Below are 17,422 nucleotides of genomic sequence, written 5' to 3' on the forward strand. Positions count from 1 at the left end.
ATTAATATGGGAATAACCTGCATTTTGGAAACTCTACCTTTCCCTCTTGGCTTTATAGCTGAAAGGCTGACTGAATCAGAGAGGATGTGATTAGGAACCACCACCACCACCCAAAAAAAGATTTGAGGATCAGAAGACCAGTTGCATACAGTTATTTTTTTGCAAGTGTCTCTTCTTGACGTGGTTTGCTCCCTTCTCTCCTTCCTGGATCCTGCCTGGGCTTCCTGGGCTGCTCGACAGACGGCGCCAGCGTGCACGGCATGGACGGGCTCATGGTGCCGTATTCCAGAATTGCCCAGCAGCAGCTGCTTCCCCTGGACCAGAACAACTACAGCACAGACTTGTACCGGCAAGGACTCACACCACCCCAGTTGCCAGGAGACCATCTTCATCCCTACGGTGAGGCCAGATCCTTCAAGCCCACCAAGTGTTTTTAGGAAATGGGTGGGCCTTTTGCCCAGCAAGGCTTCTGGTTGGCCACTGTAGATTTGATTGGCTGTGCAGATTTCTGAAAACGTTGCTTTGGCAGTCGCTGCCACCACAGCATGAGGACGTTCCCTGTGTGACTGGACGTAAGCTGCAGCAGCCGTTTTGTGGCCGGCTCCGCCTACTGAACCAGCCATTTTGTGGCTGTGCCCACCACGCTGTGCCAGAATTCCTTTTTTATTTATAATTTTTTTATTATTTTCACAATTTTTTACTGTTGGGTAACTTTTCAACAACACATTCATTTCATAGATAATACAAAAAAAAAATTTAACAGCGTCGTCGAAAAGCATTTTCATCTAATAATAAAAAGATGTTAAAATAAAAGACTTCCCCCTCATCCTCCTCCATCTTACTATAAATTTATCTACTCTTTTGTATAGTTCTAATCCAAGAAAATACGTCAAACTTGGTTACTAAATTAATTCTAAATTATCTAGTTCATTACAATTAGTACGTGTTTATTGTTAATTTAATATATAGTAACAAATTTTTATTTCAAAAATATTCTTAAAGTAAAAGGATTAGATCAATAGTAGCAAAATTCACTAGTCATCATTTAATTCCCTATTTAGCCCTCCGTATCTCTCTATCACCCATGAACTGCATGCTTCCTTTTGATTTTATTCTTGCTGTGAGTTTTTTGTTTTTCCAACACTTCTGATATTTTTAGAGTCCGGTCTTTTTTGTTCAAGTGTCAAGGCCAACTCCTTTTTCTGCTCTTCTTGTTGTTGTTGTTGCTCATGGTTAAGACCAGCTAGAGCTTTTTCATGATTTTTCAGAAAATTTTCCACATCCTCCTGTGAAGTGATAGTAAATCTGACCTCTTTGTAGGTAAAAATAAGTCCCTGTGCCAGAATTCCAAAGGTGCCCGCAGGCTCAAAAAGTTTGGGGACCCCTGCTCTAAGTACTTCTCTTGACCCAACCCTTTCATTGTGCCGCTGCCTTCTCCTTCCTTGTATTTTTCCCCTTTCAGTGTGCTTGCACAGCGTGGTGTAGTGGTTAGGAGCTGTGGATTCTGATCTGGAGAACCGGGTTTGATTCCTCACTCCTCCAAATGAGTGGTGGACGCTAATCTGGTGAACCGGGTGGGTTTTCCCACTCCTACACATGAAGCCTGGTGGGTGACCTCGGTCTAGTCACAGTTCTCGTCCAGCTCTCTCAGCCCCACCTACCTCACAAGGTGTCTGTTGTGGGGAGAGGAAGGGAAGGTGACTGTAAGCCGGTGTGATGCTCCATAAAAGGTAGAGAAAGTCAGCATATAAAAACTGACTCTCTGAGCAACAAGGCAAGCCGATCCTCACCTAATCAGGGAAACTCGGTTTCAAGGCAGCCCAGTGCATTGGCATATCATTCTCAGTGTCATGGAAGCTTTGTTGGCAACAGAGATGAAAAAGGAGGACCCGTGAGAGCTGTTGAACACTGAGACTGAATGGAAGCTTGTAAAAGACAATACCGAGTAGAATAAAGCTGGCTGTTCATCCAGACCAAAGCTTCTTAAACTGTGGGTCGCGACCCCATATGGGATCGTGTAACTGAATGTGGGGGTCGCAAACAGTTTGGCAACAGTTATTTATGCTTTTAAATTCCATAAATATGCCATAAAATAGTACAAACCCCATCTCAGTAAATGTTTGATTTGTATACCTATTTTATATACCGATATACTCGGGGCTGTGTAAAAACTTCCCCGGGCGAAAAGGGGTCGCGAGTGGAAAAAGTTAAGAAGCCCTGATCTAGACCACCTTGAAGGCCCTTGAAAGTCTGTGAATCTAGGGGAGTACATCTATACTTAAGCCTTCCTTTTCTTCTTCATAAGGTGCTATATTAGCACATGCCTTGTTCAGTGGGGATTAAAAACGTCTTAACCAAGGTTTGTTCTCTCCATCCTAGACTCAGAAGGCGTCTTCCACGACATGGACAGTGACACCATTGGCCATTTGGGGGACTGCCTGCTGTCGGCGGCTGAAGCCAACCTCCTGCAGACCCGCGTGGGGAACCCCATTGACCGGCTCTACTCCATGCAGAGCTCGTACTTCACCTCCTGACCATGGGGGAATGTTTCTGGCCCTCCTACCTGAAACGTACCGCTCTGGGTTTGGAATGGGGAATTGCACGGAGGAGGAGAGCCCGATCCGGAAGAACGCTTTGGATCTGGCTGAGCGAATGAGGCACACTTCGTCGATGGGTACCTGAGCATTACTTCTTGGGTACCAACCACTGAGTCTTCGGAGGACTTTGCTAAACTGCCTCTCCCCTCCCTCGGCCCCATGTCCTATGGGTGGACGATTTCACAATTATGTAGCTGTAATTATAGCGGTGTGTTTGGTGTTGAAATTGTAGGGCATTCGAGCTAGGTTGACGTATCAGCAGAGATAGAAAACCCCAGAAGGTCTTACTGGAGCCCTTGGAAAAGACCAAGTTCCCAGCACTGCCATGCTGCTTTTATGCGTTTTCCCCAGCCTGTCATTTCTTGTTAATTTTCCTGAGTGTTGGCAAAATTAAGAGCTCTGTTGGACATCAGGTGAACCTGCTGGCTTTCACGGGGGGAAAGGAGCACAGGACACCAAGTAATAATTTAGCCCACATGCATTGGTTTTATACTAGTTTCCTTGGTGTGGCCTCTCTGCCCCCTAATCCTAAGAATTCTGGGGAAAGTACTCTGGCCAAGGTAGCTCGACACTAGCTAATGATCCCTCTCCTCCCCCTAGAACTACAGTTCCCAGGATTCATTGGAGAGAAGGCATGATAGTTTATCTGCTTTAAGCCACCTTGAGTCTTTGGTTAGAAAAAGGCGGGTTAAAATGTTATAAATAAATAAATATAAATAAATAAGGCTTCAGTGTAGATTTACCCCTAGATTCATGGACTTTCAAGGACCTTCAAGCAGAGGCTAGATGACCATCTGTCAGCAATGCTGATTCTATGACAGACAGATCATGAGAGGGAGGGCATCTTGACCATCTTCTGGGCATAGAATAGGGGTCACTGGGGATGTGGAGGGGAGGTAGTTGTGAATTTCCTGCATTGTGCAGAGGCTTGGACTAGGTGACCCTGGTGGTCCCTTCCAACTCTATGAGTCTATGATCCTAAGGTGGTCTAGATGAACAGCCAGCTCAGTGTTATCTTTTACAAGCTTCCATTCAGTCTGAGTGTTCAACAGCTCTCACGGGTCCTCCTTTTTCATCTGTTGCCAACAAAGCTTCCATAATGCTGAGAATTATGCCAACACACCAGTCTGCCTTGAAACGGGGTTTCCCCGATTAGGCGAGGATGGGCTTGCCTTCTTGCTCAGAGAGAATTTAGGAATTCTGCCCTTGCTTAAAGAGAATTCTTGAAAACTATGCCCGGCGGTGGAGAACCCAGCCACAGTTTTTTCAAATTTAGATTGCCCCCCCTTTTCCCGTGAATGTGAATGAAACTCATCCCTTCAGCCTTCTCAAAGCCTTCCATTTGTCCTATTATCTTCTCCTGCTACATTCCAACAGCCATTTGCTGGAGACTTCCTGCTGTACGGCCCGCCAAAGTCTTCCAGGGCTCCACAATATGTCTTCACTGGCCAAGGCAGGCTTTGTAGTCACTCCTTTATGTATCCCTCAGGTAGCTGGCTCAAGGTTGACTCAGCCATCCATCCTTCTGAGGTCAGTAAAATGAGTACCCAGTTTGCTAGGGGTAAAGGGAAGATGACTGGGGAAGGCACTGGCAAACCACCCCGTAAACAAAGTCTGCCTAGTAAATGTCGGGATGTGATGTCACCCCATGGGTCAGGAATGACCCGGTGCTTGCACAGGGGACCTTTACCTTTTTTTACATTGCTAGCAATCAGGGTGCATTAGTCAAGAGCACAGCAACAATACCGAGCACACTCAAAATCCCTGCGATCCATCTACGGCAGCCCATCACACTTTAAACACATTAAGCAGGGAAAACCCTTTTGTTGGGGGGCAGTCTGCGATACACCAGGGCCAACCAAATATTTGCAATCTGCCAAGAAGCAGCCTGTTATATAGCAAACTTTTCTTACAGAGACACCATTACAAAACAACTTCTCACTTCAGGAACACATGAAGCTGCCTTATACTGAATAAGACCCTCAGTCCATCAAAGCCAGTAATCAAAGCAGCTCTCCAGGGTCTCAGGCAGAGGTCTTCCGCATCACCTACTTGCCTAGTCCCTTTAACTGGAGATGCTGGGATTGAACCTGGGACCTTCGGCATGCCAAGCAGATGCTCTACCACTGCGCCACAGCCCCTCCTTCCTAACTGGCCATCACTGACAGTGCTCCCTTGAAGGAAACCAGTTGTACACAGACCCATACTAGTCTTCAAGGCTTCAAAAGGGGGAAAAGAATATCATTGATACATTGGTAGATGCTTTTGTGTGAAGGCTGGGGGGAAATTCTGTGGAAAGCCTCCAGAGGGGAAAATTGTATCCCCCAAGGTTACCAAAATCCAGGTGGTAGCTGGAGATCTCCCGCTATTACAACGGATCTTCAGGAGACAGAGATCAGTTGCCCCGGAGAAAATGGCCACCTTGGCAAATGGAGTCTATGGCAATGAAGACCCTCCCCTCTCCAAACCCCGCCCTCCTCAGGCTCCACCCCCCCCCCCAAATCTCCTGGTATTTTCCAACCCGGAGCTGGCAATCCTATATCCCACTCAAATATAGAACATCTGACCACCCTGGTGTAAATGTAGTTTCATACATTGCGGGGGGGGGGTTTGAAAGAGAGAAGGATTTACATTGGGAGAGTTCTCTTTTTCAATGCAGGCATGTTTGAAGAGTCTGCAAACACGCCAGCCACCTGGAAGCCATGTGGATCATCAGCGGTTACATTACGGCTAACTCGGGGCCACCACAGGGATCCCCATTCACACAGCAGCTGCGGGTTCCCTGCAGGAACTCATTTGTGACATGCCAAAGGGGCTTGATTTCAATTGGACCTGGCAAAAGGGGGAGGAGGAGCTCCAGCCTCCCCACCCCATTCCATTTTCCCAAACTGAAACGGTCCCAACGGGGACCTGCGTGTGCACTAAATATCATGGGGTGGATCAAATGAGGAGAACTGGGGGCGGGGAAAGGCCGGAGGGGGGGCATCCTCCTATGTAGTCATCCTAATCCGAACTGGGCCCCTGCAGCCCATCGGGATCGAGCTCCCACAAGGAACTTGCAGCCGCGAGTCCCCGCGGAGACCATGAGTTAGACGTAGTCTAGACTGGCTCAAAGGAGGAAGGCTGCGATGGGCTCAAACCACTGAGAAATAGGGCAAACCTCAATGGGTCACGCACCGCAGAATTTCCAAGGAACCTTCGCCTCCCCCCCTTGAGTGTGTGCGTTTCCTCCCCCAGGGACATTTGCACTAGATTTTGGGTACGTTTAAAGGGGCATTTCTATCAAAGCGCTCACTCACCGATCGGTGCCCTCCGGATCATATCGGGCCTGCTGTAACCTCACCTTTTCATGCCAGTCGTGATCTCGTATTGTGTTGTGCTGATGTCTTTGCATGTGCATTTGGAAATTAAAACGTCAACAAAAAAATAATAACCAAAAGCCATGTGTGCCCAAGGAAGACCGGCTGCACGGTCAACCGTTTTTGAGACTGGAGCCGTGCAGTGGGGGGGGGGGTGAAACTTATTTGTCAGATACCACAGTGGTGGTGAGGGCTATGGGGGATGGGGTTGTGTGAGCCTCATAGGATACTGGCCAAAACCATGAGTGGCAATGAGATACACTCCACCTGTGCCGCTCTGTGATTCGGGCAGAAATCGGGGAGACATCACATTCAGAAGCTTTGCCCTCTCTTGATCACTCTCCTCACCCTGGTAAGTGCAATCCTTGACAGGACATCTCCAATTGCAACATCCTGCCCTTTTGTTACTCTTTGGGCTGGGTCCTCTCCACTGCTGGAATATGCATCTCCCCTGAGGATTGTCTTTAAACGGCATTAAAAAATATATAACTATCCTGCGTGGTGTGGTTAAGAGCTGTGGTTTGGGGCGGCGGACACTAATCTGGCGAACGGGTTTGATTCCCCACTCCTCCACATGAGCAGTGGATGCTAATCTCACCTTCCCTTCCCCTCCCCACAACAGACACCCTGTGACATAGGTGGGGCTGAGAGAGCTCTACGAGAGCTGTGACTAGCCCAAGGTCACCCAGCTGGCTTCGCGTGTAGGAGTGGGGACACAAGTCCAGTTCACCAGATTAGCGTCCCCCGCTCACGTGGAGGAGTGGGGAACCCAACCCGGTTCTCCAGATCAGGGCCCGCCGCTCCAAACCACTGCTCTTAACCACTGCGCCACGCTGGCTCCCATGTCTACTTGGACGCAAGCCAAACAAAAACCAAAGAATGTGCGTGAACGGAATGTCTTTCCTGCCTGTTCCTTCTCCTCCGACGAGAACCGCTGACACCAAAGGTGGCGGAGCTGATTAATGGCCCTCCTCCGCAGTGAGAAGCAGGGTGTAAAATTGGGGCATTTTTCTGGATGAGAAATTAAAGGCGTCCTTGGCACTTTGCTGGCTCTAATCTGTGCCGCCCGGGCATGCAAGTTCCGCTTGGCAGGTGACGCCGGCCAACACAGCAGAGGCTGTGAGCAAGGCCCTCTGTGTCTAACGTCAGGGTTTTGGGGGAGTCGAAGCCGAAAGGGAGAGGGAGAAACGGAAACCTAATGGTCCTTGGCACTGCTGCTGGAGAACACCACCGCCTACTTGAAGCATTTAATAAATTAGCTTTCCTTTCCCTGGTGGAAGGAGGGGGACAAGAGGGTTACGTTCCAAAAACAGGAGGAAACAGAGATGAACAAAAACAGGAGGCGGACTGGATAGATCAGAGTTGAATTGTAGAAGCATAGAGTTGGAAGGGACCGCCAAGGTCATCTAGTCCAGCCCCCTGCACAATGCAGGACATTCACAACTACCTCCCCCCAACACCCCCAGTGACCCCCATTCCAAGCCCAGGAGATGGCCAAGATGCCCTCCCTCTCATGATCTGCCTAAGGTCATAGAATCAGCATTGCTGACAGATGGCCATCTAACCTCTTCTTATAAGCCTCCAGGGAAGGAGAGCTCACCCCCTCCCGAGGAAGCCTGTTCCACTGAGGAACCGCTCTGTTAGAAAATTCTTCCTAATGTCTCGACGGAAACTCTTTTGATTTAATTTTAACCTGTTGGTTCTGTAAACGATAGCCTGAAGAGGGACTGCGGAATGAGCCGTGTCCTTCGGCTTAGCACTGCACCTAGTGTTGCCAACCTCCAGGAGGGGCCTGGAGATCTGAAATTACCACTGATTTCCATGAACACATGAAGCTGCCTTCTACTGAATCAGAGCCTCGGTCCATCACAGTCAGTATTGTCTACTCAGACCGGCAGCGGCTCTCCAAGGACTCAGGCAGAGGTCTTTCGCATCACCTACTTGCCCAGTCCCTTTAACTGGAGACGCCAGGGACTGAACCTGAGACCTTCTGCATGCATGCCAAGCAGATGCTCTACCGCTGAGCCACAGCCCCTTCCCGTCAGACTATACAAGGTAAAGGTTGTAGAGCACCGAGTGACCCACCACCGAGAGTAAAGCACCACGGTAAAGAGTGTAGAGCACCCCATGGGGTGAAGTCAGCTCACAACGTTTACTAGGCAGACTATGTAGGCGAGCCTACATAGGAAAGAATGTGATTAGGCCCAAAGCCTTGAATTCTTATCCAGTCCTCTTTAAGGCCAGTGCATTTCCCTTGCTGTCATTTCTAACCCCCCTCTTTAGCACACACCCAAGCACTTTGTCGACCAGAAATCAATCAGCGTTCCCCCCACCCCACCCAACAAGGTCATTATTTCACAGGTTGCTGAGCTCCGAACATCCTTTAAATCAACTTGTGGGCTGGAAGGAGGGTCCCACTTCAGGCCGCAGGTGGGGGACTCCCCTGATGAAATTCCGTGCAGATAGCAGATGTCATGGAGCAGGGCTGAGGCTTTTCCCCGTTATCTCCTTTCCAGCGCAGAGGTTTTACTTTGTGCAGAGGAACATTCGATTCCAGGAGGGCCCACCTGCCGCATGAAGGACTTCAACCCTGCTAAGTCCATGTTATGTGTGTGTGTGGGAGGAATGTCAAGGTTCTTCCCCCTTACCCCCGAATTTTCAGCCCACACGTGGCTTCAGAGTGTGTGGGGTGAGAATTTGTGGGGCCCCTCTTCCCCCTCCTCCCACTACCCTGCCCTGCTTGGAATGAATTGTCAAATACTTCCACCCAGGACCTTTTGAAGAAGTGATGGCGTCAGACGCACCCCCTCCCACATCCTACTTGAGTCCCCTCACAAGGGAGGGTTGTCTTCTCCCTGGCTATTGAGATTGTATGCTCTGGCCCTCGTGGCCCGCCATTGACGGGGAATGCTCAGGCTCTTTACCGCCACAGTTGAAGGGGGAACTGCCATCCCTGGGCAGTTAAATAAGAACAAGGCCATCGTGGTGCAGTGGGGTTAAGAGCGGTGGAGTCTAATCTGGAGAACCGGGTTTGATTCCCCGCTCCTCCACATGAAACCCTGCTGGGTGCCCTTGGGTAAGTCACAGTTCTCTCCGAACTCTGTCAGCCCCTCCTACCTCACACGGTTTCTGTTGTGGTGAGAGGAAGGGAAGGTGATTGTAAACTGGATTGATTCTCCTTAAAAAGGTAGTGAAAGTCGGCATATAAAAACCAACTCTTCTTCTGCTTGTCATAAACCCTTCGGCCTGGTTAAGGAAGGTTGTTTCCTCTCCTTCTGGGAACTGTATGGGTGCCACAGAGATTCTAATCCACACAGAGGATTAATTATGCCAGTTTAAAAGAAGAATGTGTGGACCTAATATTGTGGTATTCCTGTGCTGGTTGTAAAACAAAGAAGTAAGAACAGAACAGAAAAGGCCCTGACCTGTCTAGCCTGATCTCGTCAGTTCTTGGAAGCTAAGCATACTCAACCCAGCTTAGTGCTTAGATGGGACACTACTGAGGAAGTCCAGGGTCGCTACGTGGAGGCAGGCAATGGCAAACCACCTCTGAACATCTGTTGACCTGGATGGCCAAGGCTTGCCTAATCTTGTCAGATCTCAGAAGTTAAGCAGAGTTGACTCTGATTAGTACTTGGATGGGAGACCACCAAGGAAGTCCAGGGTCGCTACGTAGAGGCCAGTAATGGCAAACTCCTCTGAACATCTCTTGACTTGACTTGGACGGCCCATGCTAGGCTGATCTCGTCAGATCTCGGAAGCTAAGCAGGGTGGATCCTGGTTAGTACTTGGATGGGAGACCACCAAGGAAGTCCAGGGTCGCAACGCAGAGGCAGGCAATGGCAAACCCCTCTGAACGCCTCTCGCCTTGAAAGCCCAACGGGGTCATCATAAGTTGGCTGCAACATTTGCGTTATGTACACAAAGATGGAGATGATATATAGACACATGGATATAGAAGAAATACAAATGTCAACATTGGGGTTAAAAGACCGTGAAATCCAAGACATACAGTCCGTGACATTTCTTTGCAAAATTCAGAAGTATGCAGCATAAGCTTGGCAACCATTCACCGCTCTACCTAAGTATACAGAAGTGCTTAACACTTGGGAGAGCTAAGAGAGATCTCAGCTCCAGTTCAACCCAAATAAGCCTATTGATAAGTTCCACTGCAGTAATTTCAAAGTCTCCCTTCGTAATAGAATTAACGAGGACTTCAGTGAACCGGTGTGAATTGCCCCCAAAATCCTGCTCTGGGTGTGGAATGTTTCTCCTCTTCCCAGGAGCCAAATTTCAGGAAAGAAGAAGAGTTGGTTTTTATACCTCAATTTTCTCCACCTTTAAGGAGTCTCAAAGTGGCTTGGAATAGGCTTCCCTTTCCCACAACAGATACCTTGTGAGGTAGGTGGGGCTGAGAGACTGGAGGGAACTGTGACCAGCCCAAGGTCACCCAGGCTTCCCATGGAGGCACGTGGAATCAAACCTGGTTCTCCAGGCTAGAGTCTGCTGCTCATGTGGAGGAGCGGGGAATCAAATCCGGTTTTCCAAATTAGAGTCCGCTGCTCATGTGGAGGAGCAGGAAATCATACCCGTTTCTCCAGATTAGAGTCCGTCGTTCATGTGGAGGAGTGGGGAATCAAACCCAGTTCACCAGATTAGAGTCTGCTGCTCATGTGGAGGAGCAGGAAAGCAAACCCGGTTCCCCAGGCTACAGTCCGCCGCTCACGTGGAGGAGTGGGGAATCAAATCCAGTTCTCCAGATTAGAGTTCGTCGCTCGTAACCGCTACACCACGCTGGCTCTCTGGGTTGCCACAGGAAAGGGAAGCCGCAAATGTCACGCTTCACGGGCAGCAGTCCCTGCACATGTGGGAAGCTCACACTTGGATCCGCCCGTGATGCCTTCCTTAGCCAATTCAGGTGTTAAAATGCAGGACACAACTACAGAGACTGTTACCATCGCCGATTACAGCAGATAGGAGTGGCTGTCCTGCTCGTCTTGTGTGCTTCTGCGTTTTGCACAGAGATGTTACATGCCGTGGCCGGCATTTCACAGCTCTCTCACTCCCCAGGCCCCCTCTATATCCGCCTACTGAGGATACGCTTCTTACATACGATGGAGCAGGCTCTAGCCCAAAAAAACACGACAAAAAGAAATCTGTTACGTTGATCAGATACCGCAAACCCTGCATTTTGGTTCTTCGGCAACAAACGCAGCTACCCCTCTGAAATTTGAAAATAGGCAAGAATGCTTTGAAGTTCACACAATGCCCTCTAGTGGCTACAAAGCAGGGCCTCCGAGGAGGAAGCCTATGTATCTTTGTTTCCCTCTAAAGACAAATATCAATTTTAAAAATTATGCCGAAATGCCAGAGATCCACCGATTTTGCTGGGAATGGCACACTAGTTTCCTCTGAGCGCCTGCCCACAGAGATCTTTCTCGCAAAATCTGGCCTGCACCACTTCGAGACGGGTATAAATATACACCTTTATTATGGTTATTTCCACCTGCTAAGCAGCACTGGGAGGATGAAAGATCCAGGAAAGGTGGTTTTGATGCCCAGAGGCGGTCGATGGCACCACGGCTGGCTGAAGTCCAGTAGAAGAAAAATGTATACAGTGGACTCCAAGTTTGGCTACAGAGAGGAAGTCAAGATATCACAGTCACGTCAGTTCAGCTTACGTGATTTGTCAACGGGAGGCTAGGCTTTGGTTTAAAAAGACACTAACGTCAAGCCACGAATGGTCCCAACTGTCCAAGCAGTACTCAGACGGGTGTGAATTCATGATCCTTGCAGGATCTTGAGAATCTGTGATGTTCCTGCTGTCATTCCAGGTAGGAACTTCAGTCGTATGGGCACTCCACAGCACAACGGCCACCGAGGGAAAGCACCATTTTGCACTGCAACAGAAAAAAAAAAGATGCAAATGAAAGTCCTTTGCAGTTCAAAGAGTTACATCGCTCCAGATGCTGAGTCTGTCATGCTTGGGTTGCTGCCCTGAGAGAACCCTTGGAGCCAACGTGGTGTAGTGGTTAAGAGGGGTGGTTTGGAGCGGTGGACTCTGATCTGGAGAACCGGCTTTGATTCCCCACTCCTCCTCATGAGCGGCGGAGGCTAATCCGGAGAACCGGGTTGGTTTCCCCACTCCTCCAGATGAATCAAGCTGGGTGACCTTGGGCTAGACACAGTCTCTTAGAGCTCTCTCAGCCCCACCTACCTTACTGTTGTGGGGAGGGGAAGGGAAGGCGATTGTAAGCCGGTTTGAGTCTGCCTTAAGTGGTAGAGGAAGTCAGCATATAAAAACCAACTCTTCTTCTTACTCTTCCCCTCTCCCCCCCCAACAAGATTTTTGGGGTAAGAGCTTTCGAGACTCAGAGCTCTCTTCGACAGAAACCCAAGTTTTTTGTGAGGTTGTGAGTTCCGCTTCCTTAAGTGGTAGAGAAAGTCAGCATATAAAAACCAACTCTTCTCCTCCTCCTCCTCCTCTTGGATCTTTGCTCTTCAGCTGCCCCTGTCTCTTATAACCACTCTCTCCCCAATCAGTCTGCAGGGCATAATTCCACCTTTACGTGAGGGGAATTCATCTCAGCCAAACTGCCCTACTACTTTCCTCCAAAGCTGAATGGTTTTTCAGCATTCTGCGAGGAAGCCTTCCTCCTCAGAAGTTAGAATGTGACGTCAGCTCAGCTAGAAGCAGACCCAGAGGGACGACAGCTCGCTTTTAAGCTTTGCAAAGTGGGTTGGAGCTAGCGTAAAATTTCTGCGTGTGCTTGAGGTCTTGCGCAAGAGGAAATGCAAGAAATGTGACCACGATAGCCACTTGCGCCAAGTCCGACTTATCGTTTCCCCACTTGCCTTTCTACTTGTGTAAGATCTTGCGCAACAAATTTCCGAGCACATGAACGCATGAAGCTGCCTTCTACTGAATCAGACCCTCGGTCCATCCAAGTCAGTATGGTCTACTCAGACCGGCAGCGGCTCTCCAGGGTCTCAGGCAAAGGTCTTTCCCATCACCTACCTGCCTAGTCCCTTTAACTGGAGATGCCGGGGATTGAACCTAGGACCTTCTGCACGCAAAGCAGATGTTCTATCTCTGAGCCATGGCCCCTCCCCAAATATATAGGCAGGAATGCACCAGCTGTTTGCACAAGCGCTTGCGTAAGTGGAACCACTGCACTAAGTCCAATTATGTTCCCACATCTCTGGATCCAAACCAATATCTCCCTAGATGGCATGCAGAGGCTAGTTGAAATCAGCATTTCGGCACCGACCTTATGTAGCTAGTTTCACTTGGTCAGCACAGTGCAGGAACTGTTGGACGTACTCGGCGCAGTTCATCACTGAGGTCTGGTTTTCCTTAAGGCACTGTTCGAACGCAGCGAATGGCTCGGCGCAGTCGTTCCGGATCTTCTGGATAATAGGGCTGCGGCAAAAAACAACAACATAAGAAGAGCCTTGCTGGATCAGACCAGTGGTTCATCTGGCCCAGCCGCCTGTCTCGCATGGCATCCCAGCAGACAGATCACGACAGGCAGCCGCGTTCATCTGTCAGCAGCAGTAGAGAAGAGCAAGAGAGCCAGCGTGGTGTAGGGGTTAAGGGGGGTGGTTTGGAGCAGGGGACTCTGATCTGGGGAACCGGGTTTGATTCCCCCACTCCTCCACATGAGCGGGGGACTCTAATCTGGAGAGCTGGATTTGATTCCCCCACTCCTCCACATGAGCAGCAGAGGCTAATCAGGAGACTGGATTGGTTTCCCCATTCCTCCACATGAAGCCAGCTGGGTGACCTTGGGCTAGTCAAGCTCTCTCAGCCCCACCTACCTCCCAGGGTATCTGTTGTGGGGAGGGGAAGGGAAAGTGATTGTAAGCCGGTTTGATTCTCCCTTAAGTGGTAGAGAAAGTCGGCATATAAAAACCAACTCTTCTTCTTCTTCTAGTAGCACCTTAAAGGCTAACAAAATTTCTGGCAGGTTATGAGCTTTCGTGAGCTGCAGCTATCTGAAGAAGTGAGCTGCAGCTCACAAAAGCTCATACCCTGCCAGAAATTTTGTTATCTTTATGGTGCTACTGGACTCTTGCTCTTTTCCAGTATCCAAACAGTTCCTCTGGAGGGTCAACAACAGAGCATACAGGCCAAGGCCTTCCCCACCATCTAGACATTAGGAAGAATTTTCTAACAGTTAGAGAAGTTAGAGAAGTTCCTCAGTGGAACAGGCTTCCTCAGGAGGTGGTAAGCTCTCCTTCCCTGGAGGTTTTTAAGCAGAGACTAGATGGCCATCTAAAGAGCCCCATAGTGCAGAGTGGTAAGCTGCAGTACTGCAGTCCAAGCTCTGCGCACGACCTGAGTTCGATCCCAAAGGAAGTCGGTTTCAGGTAGCCGGCTCAAGGTCGACTCAGCCTTCCGTCCTTCCAAGGTCGGCAAAATGAAGACCCGACTTGCTGGGGGTAAAGGGAAGATGACTGGGGAAGGCACTGGCAAACCATCCCGCAAACAAAGTCTGCCTAGAAAACGTCGGGATGTGACGTCACCCCATGGGTCAGGAATGACCCGGTGCTTGCACATCTGTCAGCAATGCTGATTCTGTGACCTTAAGCAGATGATGAGAAGGAGGGCCTCTTGGCCTATCTTCTGGGCATGAAGTGGGGATCACTGGGGGTGTGGGGGGAACGTAGTTGTGAATTTCCTGCGTAGTGCAGGGGGTTGGACTAGATGACCCTGGTGGTCCCTTCCAACTCTACGATTCTGATTCATGTTGCCTCTTGGCACTGGTGAACTGCCCCTGAAGGTGGAGGTTTCCTTTAGTAACTGTGGCGAGTAGCCACTGCCAGACCTCTTCTCCATGACACTCTCTCCTCCCCTTTTAAAGCCACGCATGCACGTAGCCATCACTCCATCCACTGGCAACAAAATCCTCACAAGCACGTGTGTAAATGAGGCAAAACGGAGGTTACCACCGAAGCTGAGGTAACCTCCCATTTTCAGAACTGCCTTGCTTTGGAGAAGGTAATGTCACAGCTAAAAGTGTGAACCAAGATGGCCGCAGTTCGAATCTCCCCTCATGAGTTTCCTTGGCAGCCTTATCCACACTAAGCCACATATGAAGAAGAGTTGGTTTTTATGTGCCGACTTTCTCTACCACTTAAGGGAGAATCAAACCGGCTTACAATCACCTTCCCTTCCCCTATCCACAACAGACACCCTATGAGGGAGGTGGGGCTGAGAGAGTGTGACTAGCCCAAGGTCACCCAACAGGTCTTTTAAAAAACGAAGGCTTTGGGAGGGCTGATACAGTTCCTGGGAGGAGAGAAAACTTACTGGGAAGATGAGCATTTGGCCATGTCGAGTTTGAGCTGGTGACATTCTTGCTGCCAGGAGGCGGGGTTGGCGGCCACACACTGGCCATACTGCTCCATTTCTTTGCGGCAGTATCGCGCCGTCACTTGCAGCGCCGCCTCCCTGTTGGGGGATGGAAACATGACAACATTAGGGACACCCGTCAGCGCTGGCAGGGATTTTATGAAGAAAAGGGTCTAAAGAGAGGTGCGTGTGAAAGAGAGAGAATACACCACATCTCTTGGTGCACGGACAACCCTATGATTCATAAAGCCCTCATTCCACACACACCTTGCCGAAAATAAGTAAATAATAAAGGAGGACCACACAGGAGTCTTATATGCAATAAAAGCTTTGTTAGGATGCGCTTGATTATCCAGAACGCTCCATTAACCGGCGTCGACCAGAGGACAAGGTCCTCCCCCTCCCCCACCACACCCCTATAAGTCATAATTATAAGAACTGTTTCTCCTTTCACTAACGTTAGCTGATAAAAATCGAGAGATCACTTTTAAGGTCGCCCAATTTGGTTGGATAGCCTATAAGATTAGGAAATCTTGGGTAAGCCATATATAGGCTTTTTTAACAATAACTTTTAGCCTACAGGATTAGGAAACGTGGGTGAGCCATATATAGGGTTTTTAGCTATAGATTTTATATTGCATAATTCTGTGATTCTACCATTTTAAATGTGGTTGTTGTTTTTTTACCATGAGTTAATTGATATTCGGGAAGTTTGAATTATTGTATTGATTCTATTTTATTGGTCTCGGACTGTATTAAATAAATTTGGTTTGGCTTATAAGAGCTGTTAAGCATTATCTCAGCACAGGCATCCCCCACCCCTGTTCAATACTGTAGAAGAGTGAACAACCACAATGGCTGACCAGTTATCTTCATGTCTCTTCTATGAAAACGCCTGTACGCACACCTGATCTGAAACCAACAGCATGCAATTTCCTCTTCGAAAGAGCGCTTATGGGCAAGTTTGATGGCTTAATCAAATAAAGCAATATGGTTTGTTTAGTCATGTGACAGCCTTATTTTTGCTATCAAACCACCTGCGCTTTATAGGATTCCGAGGATCACACGCTCGTAGGGATGAGAGTCTCTACTAGCATCCCCACAGTGCCATCCTAAGCAAACGTACACCTTTCTAAGGCCATTACAGTCAATGGGCTTAGAAGGGTATAACTCTAATTAGGAGGGCAGTGTCAACGTAGAACCCACTAAAAGACAGAAGGAAAGAAAAAGCAGTGATGGGGGCATGTGTATTCCGGAGGCATCCTCGCAAAACTATACTTGACACACACAGAGAGAAAGAGAAACTTCTCACTCCTCCTAACTACCAGTACTCAGGGTCACTCAGTCAGATTGCTGGGTGGCTGGCAACGAGCAGGCAAAAGAAGGTACTTTCTTCACACAACCCATAACTTAGGGAATAGACTACCATGGAATATAGTGATGGATGGGATAAACTGGCAAAAATGGATTTTACTATTTTAGTTAATGAGTTATAGAAATAAGTTTAATTTTTTTGTATTCTATGATCAATAGTGTAATTTTTAAACTGTTCAGCCACTTCTCCGGAAGTCCGGTGACGGGTCACTTTTTTGGTGGGTGGTGGGTCAAAAGGATATTTTGAATTTTGTAATTTTTCAATTTTGAATGTATTAAGTAGATCATATAACTGATATTCTTTTGTATTTTCTTTTTATTATTGTTTGTTTTGTTTTGTATGTTGATGTTATAAAAATAAAATAATAATAATAATAAAAAGGAGTATAGTGATGGACAATGGCTTAAACAGTTTAACCAGGAGATTCACAAACTCACAGAAGAGAGATTTGTCATGAGAGCTAAACAAAACCTCCATATTCAGGGGCAATATACCACAGAACGGCAAGGATGTGGGAACAACAACAGTAGACAGCCCCCGCCTTCATGCACTACTTATGAAGATCTCTGGCTGCCCACTGTTGGAAACAAGATACTGGGCTAGACTGACCCTGGTTTTGATCCAGCTGAGCTCTTTTAATTCAGAGCAGTAGAAAAGAGCAAGAGTTCAGTAGCACCTTAAAGACTAACACAATTTCTGGCAGGGTGTGAGCTTTCACGAGCCACAGCTTCAA

At 48.4% G+C, this 17,422-nt stretch overlaps 2 protein-coding genes across 3 annotated transcripts in view; one reads left to right on the plus strand and one right to left on the minus strand.

Annotated features, from left to right (window-relative positions):
• The window catches only part of LOC130482363 (LIM homeobox transcription factor 1-alpha-like), a 94,917-nt gene extending 92,383 nt beyond the window's left edge, over window positions 1-2,534 (plus strand). For both annotated transcript variants that reach the window (XM_056855073.1, XM_056855079.1), the window contains exons 8-9: window positions 241-399; window positions 2,380-2,534. In XM_056855073.1, coding sequence (XP_056711051.1) covers window positions 241-399; window positions 2,380-2,534 — 314 coding nt within the window. The remainder of the gene's footprint in view (window positions 1-240; window positions 400-2,379) is intronic.
• Window positions 2,535-11,747: 9,213 nt separating this feature from the next.
• CHCHD5 (coiled-coil-helix-coiled-coil-helix domain containing 5) lies at window positions 11,748-15,413 on the minus strand. Its single transcript, XM_056866927.1, has 3 exons — window positions 15,273-15,413; window positions 13,228-13,379; window positions 11,748-11,856 (listed from the first exon to the last, which is right to left on the minus strand). The coding sequence occupies exons 1-2, from the start codon at window positions 15,368-15,370 to the stop codon at window positions 13,229-13,231; spliced, it is 249 nt and encodes an 82-aa protein (XP_056722905.1). The 5' UTR covers window positions 15,371-15,413; the 3' UTR covers window positions 11,748-11,856; window position 13,228.
• Between the last annotated feature and the right edge of the window lie 2,009 nt (window positions 15,414-17,422).

This window comes from Euleptes europaea, chromosome 1 (genome assembly GCF_029931775.1).
Source record: "Euleptes europaea isolate rEulEur1 chromosome 1, rEulEur1.hap1, whole genome shotgun sequence".
NCBI lineage: Eukaryota > Metazoa > Chordata > Lepidosauria > Squamata > Sphaerodactylidae > Euleptes > Euleptes europaea.